Source organism: Orcinus orca, chromosome 4, assembly GCF_937001465.1.
Source record: "Orcinus orca chromosome 4, mOrcOrc1.1, whole genome shotgun sequence".
NCBI classification, from domain to species: domain Eukaryota; kingdom Metazoa; phylum Chordata; class Mammalia; order Artiodactyla; family Delphinidae; genus Orcinus; species Orcinus orca.
In genome coordinates this window covers 15,845,752-15,869,083 of record NC_064562.1, presented here as the reverse complement: position 1 = coordinate 15,869,083, position 23,332 = coordinate 15,845,752, and the positions used below count along the sequence as shown (strand labels likewise).

Below are 23,332 nucleotides of genomic sequence, written 5' to 3'. Positions count from 1 at the left end.
TCTTTCCTTCCTCTTTTGTTCTCTTCTCTTGTGATTTGATGACTGACTTTAGTGTTGTGTTTGGATTACTTTTTCTTTTGTGTGTGTGTATCTATTGTAGATTTTTGGTTTGTGGTTACCATGAGGTTATGATTTAGCAGTGTGTATATAAATAAGATTGTTTTAAGTTGCTGTTCTTTTCATTTCAAATGCATTTCCAGTATCCTGCATTTGTGCCCTCTTCCTCACAGTTGCTGGTTTTGATATCATATTTGTGTGTGGATGATTTCCTACCTTTACTGTTTGTCTTTACTGGTGAGCTTTTCCATTTGTAATTTTCTTGTTTCTAGATGGGGCCTTTTCTATTCCTCTTAGAGAAGTTCCTTTAGCATTTGTTGCAGAGCTGGTCTGGTGGTGCTGAATTCTCTTAGCTTTTGCTTGTCTGTAAAGTTTTTGATTTCTCTGTCGAATCTGAATGAGAGCCTTGATAGGTAGAGTATTCTTGGTTGTAGGTTCTTCCCTTTCATCACTTTAAATATATCATGCCATTCCTTTCTGGCCTGCAGATTTCTAGTGAGAAATCAGCTGATAACCTTATGGAAGTTCCTTTGTATGTTATTTGTTGCTTTTTCCTTGTTGCTTTTAATTTTTTCTTTGTCTTTATTTTTTTATCAGTTTAATTACTGTGTGTCTCGGTGTGTTCCTCCTTGGGAGGAACCCTGTCTTGGATTTATCCTACTGGGGACTCTGTGCTTCCTGGGCTTTGGTGATTGTTTCTTTTCCCATGTTAGGGAAGTTTTCAGGTTATTATCTCTTCAAATATTTTCTTAGGTCCTTTCTCTCTCTCTTCTCCTTATGGGACCCCCATATTTGAATGTTGGTGCATTTATTTTTGTCCCAGAGGTCTCTTAGATTGTCATCATTTCTTTTCATTCTTTTTTCTTTATTCTGTTCTGCGGCAGTGATTTCTACTCTTCTGTCTTCCAGCTCACTTATCCTTCCTCAGTTATTTTGCTGTTGATTCCTTCCAGTGCATTTTTCATTTCAGTTATTGTATAGTTCACCTATGTTGGTCCTTTAGTTCTTCTAGGTCTTTGTTAGACATTTCTTGTATCTTCCTGATCTCTGTCTCCATTCTTTTTCTGAGATCTTGGATCACCTTAACTATTGTTACTCTGAATTCTTTTTCAGGTAGATTGCCTATCTCCACTTCACTTAGTTGTTCTTCTGGGGTTTTATCTTGTTCCTTCATCTGGCACATAATCCTCTGCTATCTCATTTTGTCTAACTTTCTGTGATTGTGGTTTCCGTGCCACAGGCTGCATGGTTGTAGTTGTTCTTGCTTCTTCTGTCTGCCCTCTGGTGAATAAGGCTGTCCAAGAGGCTTGTGCAGGTTTCCTGGTGGGAAGGACTGTTTCCTTCCCAGTTGTGGGTGGAGCTGGGTCTTGTCCCTCTGGTGTGTTGGGCCATGTTGAGGGGTGAGGGGTGTGTTTAGGGGACATCTGTGTGCTCAGGAAGACTCTAAGAAGTCCACCTGCTGATAGGTGGGAATGTGTTCCCAGCCTTTCAGCCATTTGGCCTGAGGCATCCCAGCACTGGAGCCCACATGCTGTTGAGTGGGGTCAGGTCCTGGCAAGAAAATGGCAGCCTCCAGGAGGGCTCATGCCAATGAGTACATCCCAGAACTACTTCCACCTGTGTCTTTGTCCCCTCAGTGAGCCATAGTCGCCCCCCATGTCCACAGGAGACCCTCCAATACTAGCAGGTAGGTCTGGCCCAGTCTCATATGAGGTCACTACTTTTTACCCTGAGTCCTGGTGCACACAAGACCTTATTTGCGGCCTCCAATAGTGGAGTTTCCGTTTCCCCCAGTCCTGTGGAATTTCTGTGATGAAACCCTGGTAACCTCAAAGCCAGATTCTCTGGGGACTCCTCTTCCTGTTACCAGACCCCAAGGCTGGGGAACCTGACGTGGAGCTCAGAACTTTTACTCCTGTGGGAGAATTTCTGTGGTATAATTATCTTCCAGTTTGTTGGTCACCCACTCAGTAGGTATTGGATTTGATTTTATCACAGTTGTGCCCCTCCTACTGTCTTGTGGCTTCTTCTTTGTCTTTGGATGTAGGGCACCATTTTTGGTAGGTTCCAGCATTTTTTTGTCAATGGTTTTTCAGAAGTTAGTTGTAATTTTGGTGTTTTTGTAAGAAGAGGGGAGCTCATGTCCTTCTACTCCACTGTTTTGTCTCTGTACCCTTGTTACTTCTTTTCTGGTTGTTTTTGTAGTTCTTCTCTGTTCTTCTCTTTTAGTTTCTTCTCTTGTGGTTTGATGATTTTCTTTATTGGTATGCTGGTGTTCCTTTCTCTGGCTCTTGTGTATTTGTTGTAGATTTTGATTTGTGGTAACCATGCAGTCCATATATGTTGACCTATAACTCTATCTACTTGTTTTAAAATAGTAGTCATTTAAGTTCAAAACCATTCCAAAATATCTACATTTTTTTATTCCTCTCCCTCACATGTCATGTTTTTGATGTCATATTTTACATCTTTATGTTTGTTCAGTGTCTGTTGTAGTTATACTTGATTTAAATTTTTTTTTCTTTTAGTCTTCGTACTAGCTTATTTAAATAGTTGATCCATAGCCTTTACTATATATTTGCCTTTACTCGTGGGATTTTTCTTTTCCTTTAGATTCTTACTAATTGTTGTAGTCTTTTCACTGACCCTTTAACATTTCTTTTAGGATAGGTTTAGCACTGATGAACTCCTTAGTTCTTGCTTTCTGAGAAGTTCTTTACCTCTCCTTCAATTCCGAATTATAATCTTGTTGGATAGTGTATCCTAAGTTGGAGGTTTTTCTCTTTCAGCGCTTTAAATATATCATGCCACACCCTTTTGGCCTGCAATGTTTCTGCAGGAAAATCAGCTAATAGCCTTGTGGAGGTTCCCTTGTATATGATTCATTTTTTTTCCTTGCTGCCTTTTGAACTCTCTTTAATTAACTCTTGCCATTTTAATTATGACATGTCTTGGTGTGGGTCTGTTTGGGTTTGTCTGTATCTGAATATCTGTTTCCTTCTTCAGGTTCAGGAAGTGTTTAGCAATAATTTCCTCAAATGCATTTTCAGTCCTTTTCTCTCTCTCCTCACCTTCTGGGCCCCCTATAATTCTCGTATTGGTACACTTGTTGTCTCAAAGGTCTGTTAAATTACTTTCATTAAAAAATTTTTTTTTCTGTTCTGATTGGGTGATTTCCATTCTATCTTCTGGATCACTTATACATTCTTACGTATCACTTAGTCTGCTGTTAATTCCTTGTAGTGTGTTTTTCATTTTAGTTATTGTATTCTTATGTTCTGACTGGTTTTTTATTTTCTAGTTCTTTGTTAAAATTCTCATTGTGTTCATCTGTTATTTTCCCTAATTCAGTTAGCATTCTCATTACCAATCTTTGAACTCTTTATCTGATAAATTACTTGTTTCATTGCTTGCTTTTCCAGGGTTTTTCTCTTATTCTTTCATTTGAAACAAATTTCTCTGTCTTCTCATTTTGCTTAACTTTCTCTGTCTCTATGGTATTAGGTGAAACAATTTCCTATTCTGGTTTTGAAGCAGTGTTCTTGTATGGGAGCATCCCTATACAATGTGTGTGTGCCCAGTGGCTTTGGTGGAAGAGCTGGATCTGACATGATTATGACTCACATCTTCTCTGAGGGTATGGCAGCTTTCACCTTTGTAGGAGGTGGAGCTGAAATGGAGGTGCTAGAGCCAAAGCCAAGTGTGAGCTGGGGTTTCTCCTCTGCTCCGTGGCCAACACAACCCTATTAGGGGCAGAGGCAGGTCCCAAGTTGCTGGAGCAGAAACCTTGAGGGTCAGTTCTCAGCTGGTTCCATTTCCTCTAAGTGTCTGCTCTCTCCGCTCCCAGCACCTGCACCCTCACCCCATCGGGGAGCAGTGCTGGAGCAAGAGAAGTGGGTACTTGGTGTGGTTGGGGCACAGGCTGTGATGGCTCCAGCCCCATGCAGGGTCTGGGACCACTCCCCACTCGCTGCCTCCGCAAGCACCGGCAGTGGCTGCCCTCGCCCCATGCGGATGCATTCTGGGTCCCAGTCTGCTCTGTCTTTCACAGCTGTGCGCTCCCCTCGGCCACTGCGGCACTCCTCCTAGAGTGGAGCTGTGCTGTGGAGCAGGAGGGTCCAGAGCAGGTGCTTGGCTCAGGCTCCGGCATGTGCTGGGGCAGTCACGGGACACTGGCCAAGGCCCCGGAAGTTTCAACCCGCTTCTTCTGCCTTGTTTATGGGAGCAAGGAAGCATCTGCACAGTCTTCACAAGCAGAGTTTAGGTTCCTTACAGCCCTCCTGTTTGTCCCACTTGTTTTCAAACCAGCTAAGGGGACTTGTCTTCCCACTGTTGGACCCTAGGGCTGGGGCACCCAATATGTGGCTTGAACTGCCCACTCCCTAGGGCAGATCTTTCTCCTTGTAATCTCCCTTTTTCTCTATGTCCCCTTCCAGGGGCACAGGTCCTGACCCAATCGTGCGTCTCTTCCCTTCTTACTCGATTCTGTGAGGATCTTTCTTATAGCCTTGGTGGTACAAGAGTCTTTCTGCCAGTCTCCAATTTGTTTTCAGTGAGAATTGCTCCACATGTAGATATGTTTTTGATGTGTTCATGGGGGGAGGTGAACGCCACATCCTCTTACTCCACCTTTTTTTTTTTTTTTTTTTTTTGGCGGTACGCGGGCCTCTCACTGTTGTGGCCTCTCCTGTTGCGGAGCACAGGCTCTGGATGCGCAGGCTCAGTGGCCATGGCTCATGGGCCCAGAAGCTCCGCGGCACATGGGATCTTCCTGGACCGGGGCATGAACCCATGTCCCCTGCATCAGCAGGCAGACTCTCAACTACTGCGCCACCAGGGAAGCCCCCTACTCCACCATTTTGATCCCTCCTTTCCTTTTTGTTTTTAGATGAATGCCACTTCTCTGTTTTTTTGTAGAGTTGTTTGGATTTTGTCCCAGCTCCTTTAGAATATTCCTTTTTTTTTTTTTTTTTTTTTTTGCGGTACGCGGACCTCTCACTGTGTGGCCTCTCCCGTTGCGGAGCACAGGCTCAGCGGCCATGGCTCACGGGCCCAGCCGCTCCGCGGCATGTGGGATCTTCCCGGACCGGGGCACGAACCCGCGTCCCCCGCATTGGCAGGCGGACTCTCAACCACTGCGCCACCAGGGAAGACCCCTTTAGAATATTCTTAATGTAATACTACTAATAATTTAAGAATATTGATTATATGCCAAGCACTAAGTAATTTGTGTATTAACTCGTTTGATCCTCAAAAACCTTATGGAGTCAATGTTATAATTATCCTCATGTTATAAATGAGGACTCTGGGGCACACAGAAGAAAAGAAATTTGCCCAAGAGAGGCACAGAAATGGGTTTTGAACCCAGGCAGTCTGGCCTGAGGGCAGCCCTCTCATCTGGTACTGGAGGAACTGCTGCTTACGGTAAGATTGTGAGTGGCACACAATGGGATAATCAGTACCAAACAGCAACCAAATGTGCACACAGGATGTCCTAACATTTCCTCATAATTATTCTTATTACCTGTTAACAAAATCCTATGTCTTCATAAACACTTGAGTAAATTACTTCAAATATGCTCCAAATTATTGAAAAGACCGCAGTTACTGAGCCACAAGGACAGAAGCAGTGCTTTGCCTCACTGCAACCCTGACAAGTTATGGTTTATGGGCGAAGCCTTTTATTGTTTTCTGAACTTCAACCTATTTTTCTCTCTTTTTGAATGTTTTGTACATAGCTAAAAATAACTTCTAACTCAGAAAGACTTCTCCCTTGTATAAATCAAATGGTTTGCTAAATGGGAGGGGTGAGAAGAAGCCAAGTCTCAGGGTGAAGTCAACAAGAAGCACTGAAATGAACAAAATACGAACAGAATTCAGAGGCCAGACCCGAGTACTGACTCCTGATTAACCAAGATTAGCTTACAAATAAGTAGCATTGCAAAAGTATAATTAAATACTTAAATACTCAATACAATTAATTTCTAGCACTACAGAAGACACTGTATTGTTTCTTGGGATTTTACATACAGTTTATGTAAGGAGACTCACTGTAAAATTACTTCAAATGGAAGAGTGTCACTTTATTTGATGGTGTTGAGTGCTGGAGATACTGCATGAAAAGGATATATATTTTTAATAAAAGAATATATCCGTAAGGCTTTTATATTGATATATCTTGCTGATTCAGACAACCCTTTACACGATAAACAGAATTATTCTCACACTTTGTTTTCCCTCCCATACATCCTCTCCTGAGTTTTTAATTAACCAAAATGGGAATAAATGTTGTTTTATCCTTTTAATCAATATCTGTGTTCTGTTCTTAGTGCTGTGATCTAAGAGAAGCAGAAGTAATGAGGGTTTTATTGTTGTTATTTTTGTATTTCAGAACTTTAGAGGAAAAAAATCCCCCTTTTCATGGAAATAACTGGAGTATTTTGAGCCATTTAGCTATTGTGGAGAATCATGTTGTACTATCTGGATTCCTTGTAAGATCAGCCAAATCAACTCATCATTATCCTTTCAGCCCTTAAATCTTGTCTGCCTGCTTTATCCCTGATCTACACACAGGTCCCCAAGCCAGAAACGAGATGGGTTTGTCTTGCACCCTCCTTTCCACATACAGGCAACTCTTCTGCCATATCCCTTGCCCCTTCAAATTACTTTCTGTATGCATTCTTTTCTCCCCAGTCCCCTTGGTCCTTCCTTAATTCAGTCTTCATGGTCTTTCACCAGGACTACGACAGTAGCCTTTTTAACTGCTTTCCAGCTTCCACTGTGCCTCCCTAGTAATCCACACTGCCCCCTAAAATAGTCATTCTTAAAGCAAAGCATCGTAATGCCTCTTCTCTTTAAACCCCTCAGTGGATCACAGCATGGGAGTCCCTCAGTGATTTCCTGAAAGCAACTTCTCCATCCTTGTTCAGCTTGCCCTGGCTGTGCAGCTAAGACCACTGTCCAGTGCTCAGACTTCCCACGAGGATTCAAGCCTGTGTGAAGCACCTGCTGCTCCCTCTTCCTGAAATATCCTCTTCATCCTTCATCCCATGCTTCCCTTTGCCTTCCCAACAAGCTTAACTCCATCCCTGAGAAACTGGTTCAAATGTCCTCTCCTCACATAATTTGAACCCCGATATGCTTCCATCCTTGCACATGTCTGTTGTTTCTCTGTCACATTGTAATTACTAGTTTATAGGTTTGTCTTCTTATGTAGCGAATGCTACATAAGCATAAGGGAAGCACTTATCTGATTTTTCCCTTTATCCCGCAACACTTGACACATAGTACATAGTACTGTGCATAGTACATAGTACGTACTCAGTGTTTGCGGAATGGAATTGAAATAACAAGGTGCATCTTTGTTTATTGAAATTGAAAGTTCTTGGGAAGCTGTGTTACAGTCTCAGGTTTACTGTGATCACCTAGATTCTGTGCTTACTAGATGAAATTCCGCAATAATTACTCAAACACCTTAAAATTCTGAAGCAGACATACAGGTATAATGTGGGCTAGAGAGAGTTCCATTTTCAAAGAATCCTTAGTTAAAACATGTTGGCCACTGGACACTTCAGACTCATAAATGGCAGTGAAACACTGGAGGTCCCCCAGCATCATTCCACGGGCCCTCTTCTATGTCATGATTTCTCCAATGAGTCCACTTGGAGGCCAGGCCAGCTCTGTAGGATTTGACCTTAGGCAGTGGAGACTTGTGTTCTTAATCTCCAGCAGAACTTAGCTAGAAGGGATGTTTCAAATTGCTCTCACCATATATATTCATTATTAAATTTGACAGTTAAAGCACCAACTTTATGGAGATCTAAAAATACGTGTAACAGACTTGACCCTACTACATGTGTTGTTTTGTCCTTACATTTAGCAGATACTAATTAAGCACCTACTATCTGCCGATTCCAGGCCACGGGACTATAACAGTGATCAAAAAATAGACCCAAATCCGTGGAGCTTACATTCTGGTAGAGGAGACAACTAACAAGTAACATACAGACTATATGAGATGAAGAAAATAAAAGAGAGTGAGGGATTGCAAGCATACTCAGAGGGAGATGTTGCAGTTTTAAAGGTTGATTAGGAAGTGACTCACTGAGAAGGTGACATCTGAGTAAAGACCCGAAGGAGAGAAGAGAGCAGACTTATTGGGGGAAAGATTATTCCAGGCAGGTGCACCAGCAGACTCAACATCCCCAAGGCAAGAGCACCCGTGATGTGTGTAAGAACCAGCAAAGGAGTCAGCATCTAAAAAGATGAGAGAAAGGGCTAGAGTAAACTTGGTGATCTCAGAGAGGTCAGGGTTCCTGGTGATGCAGGACCTTGTGGGTCCTTGTAAGGATTTGGGGGTTGACACTGAGCAACACAGGGGGCCACTGGAGGGTTGGAGATGAGGTATAGCATGATCTGACTTAGGGTTTAAGGATCACTCTACTGTGTTGAGAATAGATGTTAGGACCAAGGGGAAAAGTAAAGATATAGACAGAAAGTTGTTGCAGTAATCCAGGAGAGAAATGATGGTGATCTGCTCGGGGAAGGGAGTGGTGCTGAGGGGACAAGAAGTGGTTAGATTCTGATATGCTGCTCTGACATCAAATCAGCAAAGGGGAGGGGAAGAGAGTAGTCAAGGCCAAGCCTGAGGTTTCTGTCTAAGTTACTAGAAGGACGGAGTTGGCCTTAACTGAGACGGGTAAGGTGGTGGAAGGGACAGCTTTGGAGGGCGGTTCGGGGGATCGTTATCAGACAACCCAGTGGAGTTGCAAGAAGGCAGTTGGATTAATGAGTCTGAAGTTTAAGGACGGGGTCTAGACTGGAGATAAATTTAGGAGTCATCCGCATGAGACTGGATGAGCTCACCAAGAAAGTGAATATGGATGGGAAATAGAAAAAAGAAGAGGTCCAAGGACAGAGCTACCCAGGAAGCACAGACCTAAACCCCAAGGAAGCTGTGGGGGAATGGGAGGAGATGGGACAAAAACTAAGAAAGTGCCCTGTCTGGAGAAAGCAGGCAAGGAGGAGGGAGAAACCGACGGGGTCAAATGCTGCTGCTGAGTCAAGTTAAGTCAAGTGCTAAAACCTCACCAGTCCATCTAACAAAGTAAAAGTAACTGGTACCTTGGAAAGAGAGCAGTTCTAACATTGGAGGTCAGTGTGAATTAGAGTGGACTCAGTAGAGATGAAGAGGACAGGAACTGGAGAGAATGTACAAACAAGTACTCCAAGGTGTCTTTTAAGGTGAGCAAAGGAACGTGGGGGTGACTAAAGGCAGAAATGAGTGGGGAGGGATTTTCTTTTAAGTTGTGTAAAGTAACCACGTGTCTGTATGCTGGTGGAAAGGATTCTGTGTAGTGGGAAATTCATGATGTAAGAGAGGAGAATTCCTGGGGCTTGCCCTTGAATAAGAGAACAGGATTGGGATGCAGACTACAAGTGAGAGGTGGCACATAGGAGCGGAGAGCTGCCCTAGTAACAGGAGGGAGGGTGCAGAACAGGGGTGGTAGGTGGGTAGTGGGAGCTTTGGGAGATGTCTGGTGATTGTCAGGTTTCTCCGTGACATGGAAATCTTGGTCATTGGCCGAAAGGATAGCAGGGGAGGTAGTGTTTAAGCAGAGAGGAGAGGGTGTGAAATAGCTGTCTAGGAGTGTGGGACAGTGAACAAATGTTGGAAATACCGTACCATCTTTTGGCAGAATTTAGGGCCCACTTGAGTTCTGTCATCATGAACGTAAGATTACACCATGCAACATGGCTTTGCACAGCCACGTTTCACTGCAAGGATGCGAAGGTAGAGCAGACAATGCGGATCAAGGCCACTTACTGAATCCCCAGTCCTCGTGGTATGTTGGGTGTGGGAAATCAGACATCCCCACTTGAGAGGACTCTAGAAGAAACAGCAGCATCATGAAAGAGCTAGGATTTAGTTAGAGAAAAGCGAAGAAAACAATCTGAACAGAGGTTGAAATTTTGGAAGATGTTGGTGCCGTGTTCCAAGGTAGTGAGGAAGGGTTTCAAAAGTTTTGGAGGGTGGGTGATGGAGATGTGCTGAGCAAGATGGTGATTCTAGCGCAGGAGGTGAGTGATGACCTGTGGTCCAGACCTGAGCTTCTCCTGGAGATCAGGTCTCAAAACAGGACTTGGTGACAAGACTGGGAGTTCTGGGGCATAGGGAACTGGGAGGGGGGCATCTTGCTAAAAGCCCGAGTCCTTGGGTCCTTTCTTCATTCCTACAGCTCTTTTCTCTCTGTAGATGTCATTGTTTCTTCAAACAAAGACATACAGGCAAGCCCAGTGTAGAGAATAAATCGAAGCAGAGTTTCCCTGGGTGAAAGCCAGAATTAGGGGAGGAGGGCCATGTCCCTCACAGGGTTCAGGGTTACTGCCTCAGCATTTCTAGGGGTCCTCGTATCTCAGGTCATAATCACTGCTCCGATGTTGATGAGAGACACCTGAGGAAAATAACAGAATCACGTATGAGAAAGTAGAGATCATATATACCCAGTAATCACGCAAGTCTTTTTAAATGTTTTGCCAGCAGTGCAGAATCCTTTTTTTCTTCCACATAATAAACTTTTCAAATAAACAGGTGGTTTGCAGTATCCCTTGGGATCTCTTTGTGTCATTTACGATCAGTATAGCATTACTGTTGTTAACTATTATGTACATAGAAGAAACCATAGTTTCGAACAGTCCTGACTTAGATCAGGTTCTCCAGAAGTAAACCACGAGGCAGAGGTTTGAATGCAAATGGTTTGTTATAGAATTGCTGCCAGGAGAGTCCTGTAAGTGGGTGGAGCAAGCAGGAGAGAAAAGAAGGAGCCCAGAAAGTTTACATTTAGAAGATGTCTCAAGGAGGTAGCTCTGGAGAGTAACAACTCAGGTTCCAACCTGATTGGACACAGGGCTTGTTTCCATACCTGTGAGGTCACAGCAAAGGAGAAAGTGGTGGCTGGGGGAGCTGTGAACCCCTAGGTACTTCGAAGCAAAACATCTAGGAGCCTGAGGGCCATCCTTCAAAGCAAAGTAGAAGGTATGGGTCCTTGAAAGAAAATTGCGCATGCCCACGCGTGTGCCCCCCACCCCCCCACACACACGGGATCTAAGAACAAATCAGGGGAGCCACAGGACCTTCTGTAAGTGGAAAGCTTTCTTTCGAACGGCAAAGATAATCTGTGTAAAGATTAGCTTCAGAAGATATTAACGTCAGCTTTCAATTATCATCAAGCAGTTTTCTAATAGTCTGAATCTTGCTCCCTTTCCTCTTGCACTTGTAGCAAGATCATATTACTGTACATGTAGGGCCGAAGTTTGAGAAAATCCAGGTCAAGTGAGTGTGCATCTCTCATCAAATATATCCAAGCACAGGACTGAATGTGCTGTCTTTATTGAAAACAAAATGCATGTTTTAAAACTCCACTATTTTAGATGGATTTCACGCTTTCTCACTTCCATTAGTGTAAATATCAACACTGTTTAGCTATTTCAAAATTTACGTCTTTACAAATAGTTACTCTTATCTACATCCTCATATGTTTATTTTAAGATGATTGTATTTTATTTTTCCCTTTAAATTTTGTCCTCTCTTCTAAGGATTAGGGAATCATTGTTTTAGAGTCCCTGTGTTAGATGTAATTTAGAGCTGTGTAACGTCCAGCCCACTGACAGATTTAGCGATTAATTTCCAGACCTCTTGTGGTGCAAGGGAAGCTCCTTAAGATTTTGAAAATGGCAATACTATTGACTCCCTACCACTAAAGGTTACTTGTATGGGTATCCACAGTAATGTAAAAGGAAAGTTTAAGTGTGGTAAATATCCATGTTGTTTTGCTTTATGGAAAAACCTGTGCATAGGGGAAAAAGGCAATTTATGGAACAAGAAATAGTTTATCCTTCATAAGGACATCTTATACAGATATATTTCCCTCCTTGCATTCTGTAAGGCTAACATTGCTGTTGCTAAACTGATATTTGCACAGGAAAAATAGTTCAGTAGTTTTGAACAGTCATGTCTTAGGTCAGGTTCTCCAGAAGCGAACCGTAAGCCAAAGATTTGATGCTAGAGATAGACAAAAAGAGAGATTTGACTGTGACTTACATGCTATTTAGATTATATTGAGAGTTAGTAGAAAACCTTTTTTTTTTTCCTCCCAAGATTTTGGCTTAGATATATCTCTAAATATGTGTTTGCTATATTTTAAAGTAAGTGCACTTTTAGGGGAATTTAATCCATATGTTACACATAAATCATCCAAATGTTTTATTAGAGCTACACGATGTCTAAGGTGCCTTTTGAGCTTTTTTAATAGTCCTTATATTCTCTGCTGAAAAGCAGCAGGTAAGTTGCCAAGAGTAAACAAATCAAAGAGCAAAAGGTTTGAGTTCAGTTTGAAATGCTTAGCCTATTATTTTTGATGGGGTTCTGAACTTGGCAATGCACATTCCTGATTCCTGCCTGGAGGGCAAAGTGAAAACAATTTGAACACTGTATTTCCCAGTCGGGTCATTGACATTTGAGAATAATGTAGTACAGACAGAATCAGCATGTTTGGCAGGTGAGTGATACTTAATGTGACCTCAGAAAGTTACTTTCTCCACTTTGCAGAAGTCCATGGCGTGGAACAATGTTATCCACACTGCAAAACAAAAGTTAGGACAGACAGCCATCAGGGGATCCATACGGGGAATTTACCTGTTTCTCTCGTGCATCTTTAGGTGGAATGGTTGAAAAATGAAGACATCATTGATCCTGTTGAAGATCGGAATTTTTATATTACTATTGATCACAACCTCATCATCAAGCAGGCCCGCCTCTCGGATACTGCCAACTATACTTGTGTTGCCAAAAACATTGTCGCCAAGAGGAAAAGCACGACCGCAACTGTCATAGTCTATGGTGAGTGGGCTTTTGGGGTCTCAGTCTAGTTGAGGTCAAACTGCAGCTTCTCATTTTAATCTTAAAATACCAGGTGAAGAGGCCCCTTTTCAATCCCCATGGCGGCTCTCTTCCAGCGTCTCATGGGGACGTCGAGGTTTAACAGCCTTCCTGATACTCATAGAAAAACTAGACTTAGAAATCCCTAGTCCTTTGTCAGTCAGTTTATAAGAGAATGAAGGAAATCTACCTAAGTACCAGGACGGTTCCCTGCTTCCCTAGGCCCTCCCGCTCTCCATAGCCTGGACTACAGAGGTCTAGAGGGAATTCCAGGATGAAGATGCTTCAGGCAGTCTGTGGGCCTCAGGAGAGTGGTGGCAAAGCCTCAGGTAAACTGGAGCTGACGTGCTCTCCGAACACATCGGAGCAACTTGAACTCCCTAGAACTTGCTTTACACTCCACCAGGGGCATCCAGAGTGAAGACAAGGGCTGCCTTTGCCAAGCAGCCCTAATCCTAACCCTGTAGCAAGTTTCGACATGATGACTTCTTCAGAAAGCTGCTCTTCCACTCTCTGGCCCTTCCTAATCCATCTCATCCCTAAGCCTATCATTTCTGCAGAAGTACTAAATGATTCTGCCCCCTGTTTTGCTGCAGCACGCGGTGCTGTCATCTGCCTGTCTGCTTTGGCACTCAGTGGTTTTCTCATCATTTCACTCGTAGTTCCATCTCCCCAGCTAAGCTTTTAAGCTCCTTGGTAGACTAAGAGAACAGCCCTGTAAATTTATGTATTTCTCACAGTGTTAGATACATAGTAGGTCTTCATATTCTTGATGAGTTATTGTCTCAGAGGAAACTGAATGACCCTGAGAAATATTTTGAGGTTCTGCCACCTCCGGAATGGCATGGCTACCGCTTAGGATGTAAGGAAGCTCTTCATGGCCGCTTCAGTGTTAAATGGCCCTCCAGGAGATTTGTCTAAATGACTACGAACGAAGGACAGCCACGAGTATGTGGCTCATGGCCCTCGCTTACTGCAGGTAGTGCCATTTGGCTGGATGTGTCCTCACGCTATAGGGTGTTATAAGAACAGAAACCACTGTGTTGTGTTCGAAAGGCTGAATGTAGTGATGCTTTAAAACCGTCATTTTCATTACAGGACAGATGCCTAATATTTTTTTTAAATCCTCTGAATACTCTGAAGTTAAATTTCCTTAAGTCACAATGAAACGTTTCCCACTTTGTCTTTTTCTAAACTCTCTGAACGACTTAATTAACAGCATTGGAAATGGAAAAGAGAAGTGGGGCACATCACAGCTTGTATCAGTCATAAATAACTAATGAAGGCAGACTCTAAATAGATGTGTTACATAGATGTTTAATATACATGCAGATCTCTTTTCCTATGTGTGGCATGCTTTCAGTATCCATAAGCACAAGCTGAACATTGTCTTTAGTAAGAATCAAACACAACCAACTAAAGCATTTTGAGTTTAGAAAACAGCATGGGACTAGGAGTCAGGACTCTTATGTTCTAGGCCTAGTTCTATCACCAACTGACCTTCAGTTGGTCACTTAAACAGAATGCTCGGAGCCCGTATCTCCTTCTCTGTAAAATGAGGGAATAAGCCTAGGATCTTCAAGACCTGTCTTTTCTCTATAAAAGTTTATGATATTGGCTTGCCAGTGAGTTGGTAAGCAATTTATACTGACAATTCCATGACATTTTGAGTTTTGTGAAGTTAAGTGGATTAAATTGCTTTTTGGAATGCTAAATGCAACTCTACCTGTCAAACATCAGCTTGTCCTTTTCATGGCCTCGTAAAATAAGTTGTCCAAGGCTCATAGGTTGGACTCACTAATAGTCCACAGAAAAACATATATATGTAACCGGTATTTCATTTTAGAGTCTGTTGTATATATTTAATTTTGTTAGCATCATTTTTAGTTTGCAAATGTACATTATAGAAAATTTGGGAAACACAGAAAAATGTTCAAAGAAAAAAATACCTATAATCCTGTCATTTTGTCATCCAGAGGTAGCTTTAAAAAAGATTGATGTGTATACTACTGGAATTTTCTTGGCATAAATAGGATTTTAAAATAAGGATTCTAAATATATTTTTTTACTTAAAGCATAATGTTGCAATATCCATGTATTATTAAATAGACTTTTACAGCATCATTTTTTAAATTTATTTTTTAATTGAAGTATAATTAAATTACAATGTTGTGTTAATTACTGCTGTACAGCAAAGTGACTCAGTTATACATACATATATATATATACACACATTCTTTTCTGTTATGGTTTATCATAGGATATTGAATATAGTTCCCTGTTCTATACAGTAGGACCTTGTTGTTTATCCATTCTCTATATAATAGTTTGCATCTGCTAATCCCAAACTCCCAATCCCTCCTTCCCCCACCCCCCCCCCTTGACAACCGTAAGTCTCTTCTCTATATCCCTAATTCTGTTTCTGTTTCATAGATAGGTTCATTTGTGTCATATTTTAGATTCTACCTGTAAGTAATATTGTGTTTACCTTTCTCTTTCTGACTCACTTCACTTAGTATGATAATCTCTAGGTACATCCATGTTGCTGCACATGGCATTATTTTGTCCCTTTTTATGGCTAAGTAGTATTCTATTGTGTATATGTACCACGTTTTTTTTAAAAATAAGGCTGTGATGGCTAGCCCTTTTTTCCCCTTTATTTATTTTTTGGCTGCATCGTGTCTTAGGTGCGGCATACGGGATCTTTTTTGAGGCATGCGGGATCTTTTGTTGCGGCGCGCATGCTTCTCTCTAGTTGTGGCATGTGGGTTTTTCTCTCTCTAGTTGTGTGCGGGCTCCAGAGCATGTGTGCTCTGTAGTTTGCAGCACGTGGGCTCTCTCGTTGAGGTGCACAAGCTCAGTAGTTGTAGCACACAGGCTTATCTGTCCCACGGCATGTGAGGTCTTAATTCCCCCACGAGGGATCGAACCCGCGTCCCCTGCATTGGAAGGAGGATTCTTTACCACTGGACAACAAGGGAAGTCCCTGTACATCTTCTTTATCCATTCACCTGTCGATTGACATTTAGGTTGTTGACGTGTCTTGGCTATTGTGAATAGTGCTGCTGCGAACATAGGGTGCATGTATACTGAGTCATTTTCAGTAGCTGCCTGGGAGTCAATCTCACGAACATACATGTTTACCATGTTCCTATTATTGAACATCATAATTGATTTCAGTTTATCTTTATACAAAAAATAACTCTCCAGTGAAAAATAGTCTATGTCTGTATGTATAACACATTCATGATTATTGTCTATTGCATAAGTTTCTAGAGAAGGAGATGATGGGCATATGATGTTCACATGTAAGGTTTGTGTTACCTGAGTAACACTATTCTTTACCATCAGGAAGCAGATACATATACCAGTTGTGCCGTGTTTTAACCACCAGCAAATAATTTTTGTTAGAAATTGCTTAATTAAAATGATTTCACAGACTCATATATTGAAATACAAAAGTATGTCAGAGTATTTTCTAGAGCAAGATCTACAGACGTAGTGAACATAGTGTTAGGGAGTAGGTTTTTTTAAAAAAAATACATTTATTTATTGGCTGTGTTGGGTCTTCGTTGCTGTGCGTGGGCTTCCTCTAGCTGTGGCAAGCAGGGGCTACTCTTCATTGCGGTGCACGGGCTGCTCTTCATCGAGGTGCATGGGCTTCTCATTGCTGTGGCTTCTCTTGTTGCAGAGCACCGGCCCTAGGCATGCAAGCTTCAGTAGTTGTGGCTCGCGGACTCCAGAGCGCAGGCTCAGTAGTTGCGGCGCACGGGCTTAGTTGCTCCGCGGCATGTGGGATCTTCCTGGACCAGGGCTCGAACCCGTGTCCCCTGCATTGGCAGGAGGATTCTTAACCACTGCACCACCAGGGAAGTCCCAGGGAGTAGGTTTTATCATCACACCTATACTGACAGCTCCACCAAACACCGTAAATACCCTTTATACACAAAATAGGTGTCCATTTCAGTTACATCAACTAATCGCTAATTCATTCAAATAGATACTCAATTAGTTAAAAATCCAGCTATCAAGACTTCTTTAAAAACTAGATTCACTTGTTAATGAAACTAACTAAAAGTCCTTAAAAGGTTATAAAGTTTACATATGCTAAAGAAAAATAATCAGTCATCTGTTATTAAGAAAAGGCTCAATGATTTTATCAGTTCCCATGCTTCATAGTCACTCACAGCCTTGGTGTAAGAATGTAAACATATATTATTTGAGATAAGTTGCCCAAAGTAATTTTTGGAGCTTTACTAGGTAAGAGGATTTTTTTTAAAACAACACTGGCTAAGGAGAGGAGAACACAGTCCTATTTTCTGAATAGGTAAATAGATGTTGATAATTCATTTTATTTGTCTCTGTGCTTAGATTCTTCAGCTCTGCAATTTTATTTTATTTTATTTTTTTTAACATCTTTATTGGAATATAATTGCTTTACAATGATGTGTTAGTTTCTGCTTTATAACAAAGTGAACCAGCTATACATATACATATATCCCCGTATCTCCTCTGTCTTGCGTCTCCCTCCCACTCTCCCTATCCCACCCCTCTAGGTGGTCTCAAAGCACCAAGCTGATCTCCCTGTGCTATGTGGCTGTCACTAGCTATCTGTTTTACATTTGGTAGTGTATATATGTCCATGCCACTCTCTCACTTCGTCCCAGCTTATCCTTCCCCCTCCCCGTGTCCTCAAGTCCATTCTCTATGTCTGCGTCTTTATTCCTGTCCTGCCCCTAGGTTCTTCAGAACCTTTTTTTTTTCTTTTTCAGATTCCATATATGTGTGTTAGCATACGGTATTTGTTTTTCTCTTACTGACTTACTTCACTCTGTATGACAGACTCTAGGTCCATCCACCTCACTACAAATAACTCAATTTCATTTCTTTTTATGCCTGAGTAATATTCCATTATATACGTGTGAAATGATATCCAGGGTCTCTTATAGCTTTGAAGTTTTTGATTTTTTTATGGTCACTTGGGATACAACTTTTATGTGTTGTGTGTGGTTTGTGTGTCTCTGTGTGTATGCACATATGTTTAATTCACATTTTATTTTTTATCTCTTTCCAGTAAATGGTGGCTGGTCTACCTGGACAGAGTGGTCCGTGTGTAATAGCCGCTGTGGACGAGGGTATCAGAAGCGCACAAGGACCTGCACCAACCCAGCCCCACTCAATGGTGGTGCCTTCTGTGAAGGGCAGAGTGTGCAGAAAATAGCTTGCACCACGTTATGTCCAGGTAAGCAACCCAGCGCTCTCCTTCCAAATGTCTCCTCCCATTCTAGAAATGTTTTAGGGTATATATACAAATCTTTAGTCTTTTTTTTTTTTTTTTTTTTTGGCTGTGTTGGGTCTTCATTGCTGCTCATGGGCTTTTTCTAGTTGCAGTGAGTGGGGGCTACTCTTCCTTGCGGTGCGCAGGCTTCTCATTGCGGTGGCTTCTCTTGTTGCAGAGCACAGGTTCTAGGCATGCGGGCTTCAGTAGTTGCAGCACACGGGCTCAGTAGTTGTGGCTCACAGGCTCTAAAGCCCAGGCTCAGTAGTTGTGGTGCACGGGCTTAGTTGCTCCGCAACATGTGGGATCTTCCTGGACCAGGGCTCGAACCCGTGTCCCCTGCCCTGGCAGGTGGATTCTTAACCACTGCGCCACCAGGGAAGTCCCACAAAGCCTTATTCTTCGCAGGAGTGTGTGGTAAACATTATTTAAATCCATCATCCCATTCAGTGCTTACATTGCTGGGACCTCAGGTCTTTTCCCCCCAAAAGAGTACTTAACTTTATTACCCTAACATACAAAATAGTATAAAACAAGAGATTAAACACACATAAACATAATCCCTCTCTATTACTCAACAAAACTGTTGGAACCAAGATTGCAGGATCTGTAATTCAAGGCATTTGAGCAGCATTGAAAGCCACACATTTAGGATAACAACCTTGATCTCCAGAAAGCCATGGAAATTAATTGGACTGAAATTTAGAAAATGTTTTAGGTGAAGTACTTGATATTTGGTGTCAGTTTCTGGGCAAAGGCAAATAAAACATCTGGAATGAATTAAAAGGAAGTCTAAGCTTTCTGACACATGAGCTAATGGATTTTGAAAATACAGTGCAGTCATCTATTATCTGTACATGTTGGTCACCTATTTTTGAGTTATTTGCAATGGTACCTATAGCAAGATTGCATCCCTTTGCCTCTGAACATCTTTCTGTGCTATCTCATGTTGTCCCAAGGTCTTATCCTGTGGGAAATTGAAGTTAATATTTGCCAAAACCAAAACCCACTAAAATGTCCAATTATAAAATATATTTAAAAAATTAAGCTAAAATTATTTTGAAATAACCCATAAATTTATCGTATCCCATTGGGGTAGCTATTATATTGTCACTTTCATTATTTAGATACAAAGACTACTTACTTCCCTTTATTGTGCCTAACTTATGTCAGGTTCGTCCTTTTAGTAGAACTTTCTCAGAGATGGGTTGGAGATGTGAACTGGAGAGAAAACCATAATATAAATTTTATATTCCTGTTTTCATTTCTGAATATCAAAACAGTATCCCACACTGAACCCTTTGAGAGCTTTTATTTATGGAACAAATTTTGACACTTAGCTAGGCTAAGTATTTCAGTATTTTCTCTTGTACGCTCCTATATTTTGTCTGCATACTGACTCCCACAATTAGAAATGCACTGAGCATTTAGTTGAAATAGAAATGTGTGTTTGTGTGTGTACTTTGGGATGGTCTAGGTCAAAGCAAATGTCTTGTCTTCAGATGGCTGGGAGTTGCTTATATAGCTAACTGTACAATTGAAATATTAATACTTTCATCATTTTTTCATGTGGGCATATTTATATCTCTATACATATTATGCATAATACATATAGTTACACAATAATTTGAATATGAAATCACACAGATTTCCCAAACTATGTTGATTATTAAAATTGATCTAATTTCTGTCAATATGTAGGTATAACACGTGTACATTGCATGTTCAATAAATGATGTTTGCGATTGTCTTACATTGAATCCTAGATGATTATTTATGTATTTCAGGGAAATTTTTAAAAATTTAACTCTTATTTTAATATTTTCCTCTTATTTATGTAAGAACCTTTAAAGAATGTACTAGAGTATTTAAGTTATGTGTTTTTAAAATAGAGATATCTTAACTCTTTATCACTGAAGTTTACTAACAAGTCAAGCACAAAAATTAAGAAAGTGAATCTATTCTAAATGACTGAATCACAGGAATTCAGGAATGTGAATTAATTCACATTAAGGAATGTGCTTAAATATTATTTTTAAAATAAAAATAGCAACCTATATCATCAAATAATGGAATGAAATCATCAAATAATAAATGGAAAATAATATAGACTTCAAGAAGTCATTGCAGAAGATGTTAGAATCAAGCAGCATGGATGAAAAAATAAAAAGAGTGTATAGGATGTAGATGAGGGGTGCAGGTAGATGGATGGATGGATGGATGGATTTCTTCCACACTCTACCAGCCTCTTCTCCTGAACCCCACAGAGGTTTACTTGCACTACCCACATTATATTATGCAGGAAGGAATCTTGGATCCAAAAAGAGGTTCCCTAATTTTCAATCCAAAATCCAGACATTTCCCCTTTAATAGAAAAACCACCAGGATTTACTTTTATGCAGCTCCTGGTGACAGCTTTGGTTTCTGTGTGTCCCATTAAGCTTCCGTTTGCTTGGTCAGTGAAGAAATAGTCACACACCTCGTAAGGGAAGTTCGAAGAGCCCACACAATGTATGTAGAGCATGCACTACTTCAGCAGTTAAAATGAATGCAGTGTTCCTCGGCGGGGGGCGGGCATTTTCTTCAGTGTTTGGTGTTGTTTTGTTTCTGCTTGTGCTCTGCTCCTCTCTGCCCTCAAAAAGTTCCTTCTCCCTTTGACCCGATGCTGGTTTTTGTGTGGCAGTGGATGGCAGGTGGACCTCATGGAGCAAGTGGTCAACTTGTGGGACCGAGTGCACGCACTGGCGCAGGAGGGAGTGCACGGCACCAGCCCCTAAGAACGGAGGCAAGGACTGCGATGGCCTCGTCCTGCAATCCAAGAACTGCACGGATGGTCTGTGCATGCAGAGTAAGTCTATTTGAGCAAACGACAGACACTGGGGAGGTCTGGGGTTTAACCATTTGGATTTCTTTAAAGGAAATATCAAAAAATAAAAATTTCTTAAACAAAAATGCAGTACTATACCAATATCATGGGTCTCTGTCAAAATTGAAAAAAATGAATCTCCCAGAACACAGTATGAAAAATAACTGTATCCAGTTAACAGATGACACACACAGTATTGCTTTTCCATGAGCAAAAAGGGATTTAGTTGTTTCCATGGAGGGGCTGTCATTCTTTTCAGGGCAGGGAAGTGCTACTCAGTTTTATTATAGTGCACAAAAGGGCACCCTAAACTCCTCATAGAGTCACATGACTTCCAAAAAGTAAGCTATTTATTTCTAATTCATGGCTGTTACTGAACCAGTGTCCATGAAATTTAAAATATATGTATAAGGACAGGAAATATTTCTGCAAGTAGATTTACCAGTTTACAAGTGTTTAGTGTGAACATCTTCACAACACCTTGAATATGCTGGGTTTGTATTAGAAATTATAACATTTATCTAAAGGGACTAATGTTTATAAAACATAAATTTTTAAAAATGGGTGTAGACGATTGGCTCAAGAATATAATAGGTGCTATAAGCTAAATATTCCACATTTTTCATGGCCTTTTTCCTTAGATTTTCTTAATGAGATGGTTTGACTTGCATATTTGCAGACTCTCACTCCTCTATTGAGGAGCCCTTAGATGTACAGAATTTACCATCCCTTTTATGACCATGAATTAAGGTACTAAGAATTGTTCTGAAATCACACCTATAACAGACGAATGGATCAAACAGTGTGCTGTCTTTGGATCTTACCTAATGGCAGCCAAATGTTGACATTTCTTATAACACATTACAGATTGCTTGTGGAATATATTTGTATTTGTCATTTAAGAATAAGATATTTTTAGCACATTTATGAAATTCTGTTTACTTTCCAGAGTCTATACACACAGGGACCTTTAAAAAGAAACCTTACTTAAAATACAAATAGGTAATTACATTGCTGACACAGAATAAAAATCCAGTGGGCCTCTTATTTTTCTGTCCACGGTACATGGTATTCTTTGAGAACAGACTGCAGCTGGGTGTAAAGCATAGCTTCTGGTTGTGATTTGGGAACGACTGCTGTGCATCTGAGTTTGTACCAGAAACACAGAATGAAAAGAATACAGCTCTTTTACTAACCATTTATCCAGAGATCCAGGGTTTGTTCCTCTTGGTGTTACTCTGAGTTGACGATTAAAATGAAAACATACCATACACAAGTTATTTTTTTAACATTTTTATAATTTAGTATTCTTGTAATGCTGAGCAAATTGATTCATGTGATTGAAAGTAGCAATATTTGAAGTTTCTCTCTGTCACTCCCTTTCTCAATATTATACTTTTCAACTTTGGGTGATTTAATGCCTACTATTTCTATTGTGCATAATTTTAAATTCCTAAAGCAACATATTTAACAAGGAATACAATGCTGCAAGATGGAACATTGGGCCTTTTATTACTTACACAAATGACACATTATAAATTACAACATTTGTCAAATACAAGCATGAAATATTCAAGTTAAGACTTTCATGACATAGCATCCCCTTAGCATCTAGCTGATTTCTTACAGCATTAATAGAATTTTTTCTAATGATTGGATGTTTACCAATAATGATGGCATGAGGTGTGTGTGTAAGTAAGGAAAGGAAATGAGGCTACAAGAGGTGTTATTTGTTTATTTATCAAGTCTCCTATTAGCCTGGAACATTTGGGTGTTTGAATTAATTAGTTAAAAAGCTGTTTCCTTTCATAATTCTGATTTGCTGTAGTAACAGTCTCTACTAGGTCAATAAACTCTTTCATCTGCCCTGCTGTATCTACTCTAGTGCAAAGGAGAACTGTAGTTTGTGCTATTATTGATTTCCTCAGGGATAAAAACCTCAGATACTGTTGCACTGAATAATTATAGTATTTTACAGTGAAAGCTATAGTTTCTGTTTACCAGTAAGCTGGGTGTTTCTGGCATAGTATTGCTGACAAAGTTTTGCAAAGAAATGATAATGTTCTTGGTCCTTATTTTGGAAAACAAAAGGCTTTCTGATAGTGTAAGTACCAAACTTGTAAGAGGGACATGGTCTGCATTAAGAAAAAGAATGGGAGTAGAAAAGAGCTAGAAACTTGCAGTTGACAATTAG

The 23,332-nt window shown here is 40.8% G+C and overlaps 1 protein-coding gene across 2 annotated transcripts in view; it reads left to right on the top strand.

The window, feature by feature from the left end:
* UNC5C (unc-5 netrin receptor C) overlaps positions 1-23,332 on the top strand; it is a 393,266-nt gene that overhangs the window by 311,219 nt on the left and 58,715 nt on the right. For both annotated transcript variants that reach the window (XM_012535635.3, XM_004276993.4), the window contains exons 5-7: positions 12,775-12,955; positions 18,069-18,236; positions 20,956-21,120. In XM_012535635.3, coding sequence (XP_012391089.1) covers positions 12,775-12,955; positions 18,069-18,236; positions 20,956-21,120 — 514 coding nt within the window. The remainder of the gene's footprint in view (positions 1-12,774; positions 12,956-18,068; positions 18,237-20,955; positions 21,121-23,332) is intronic.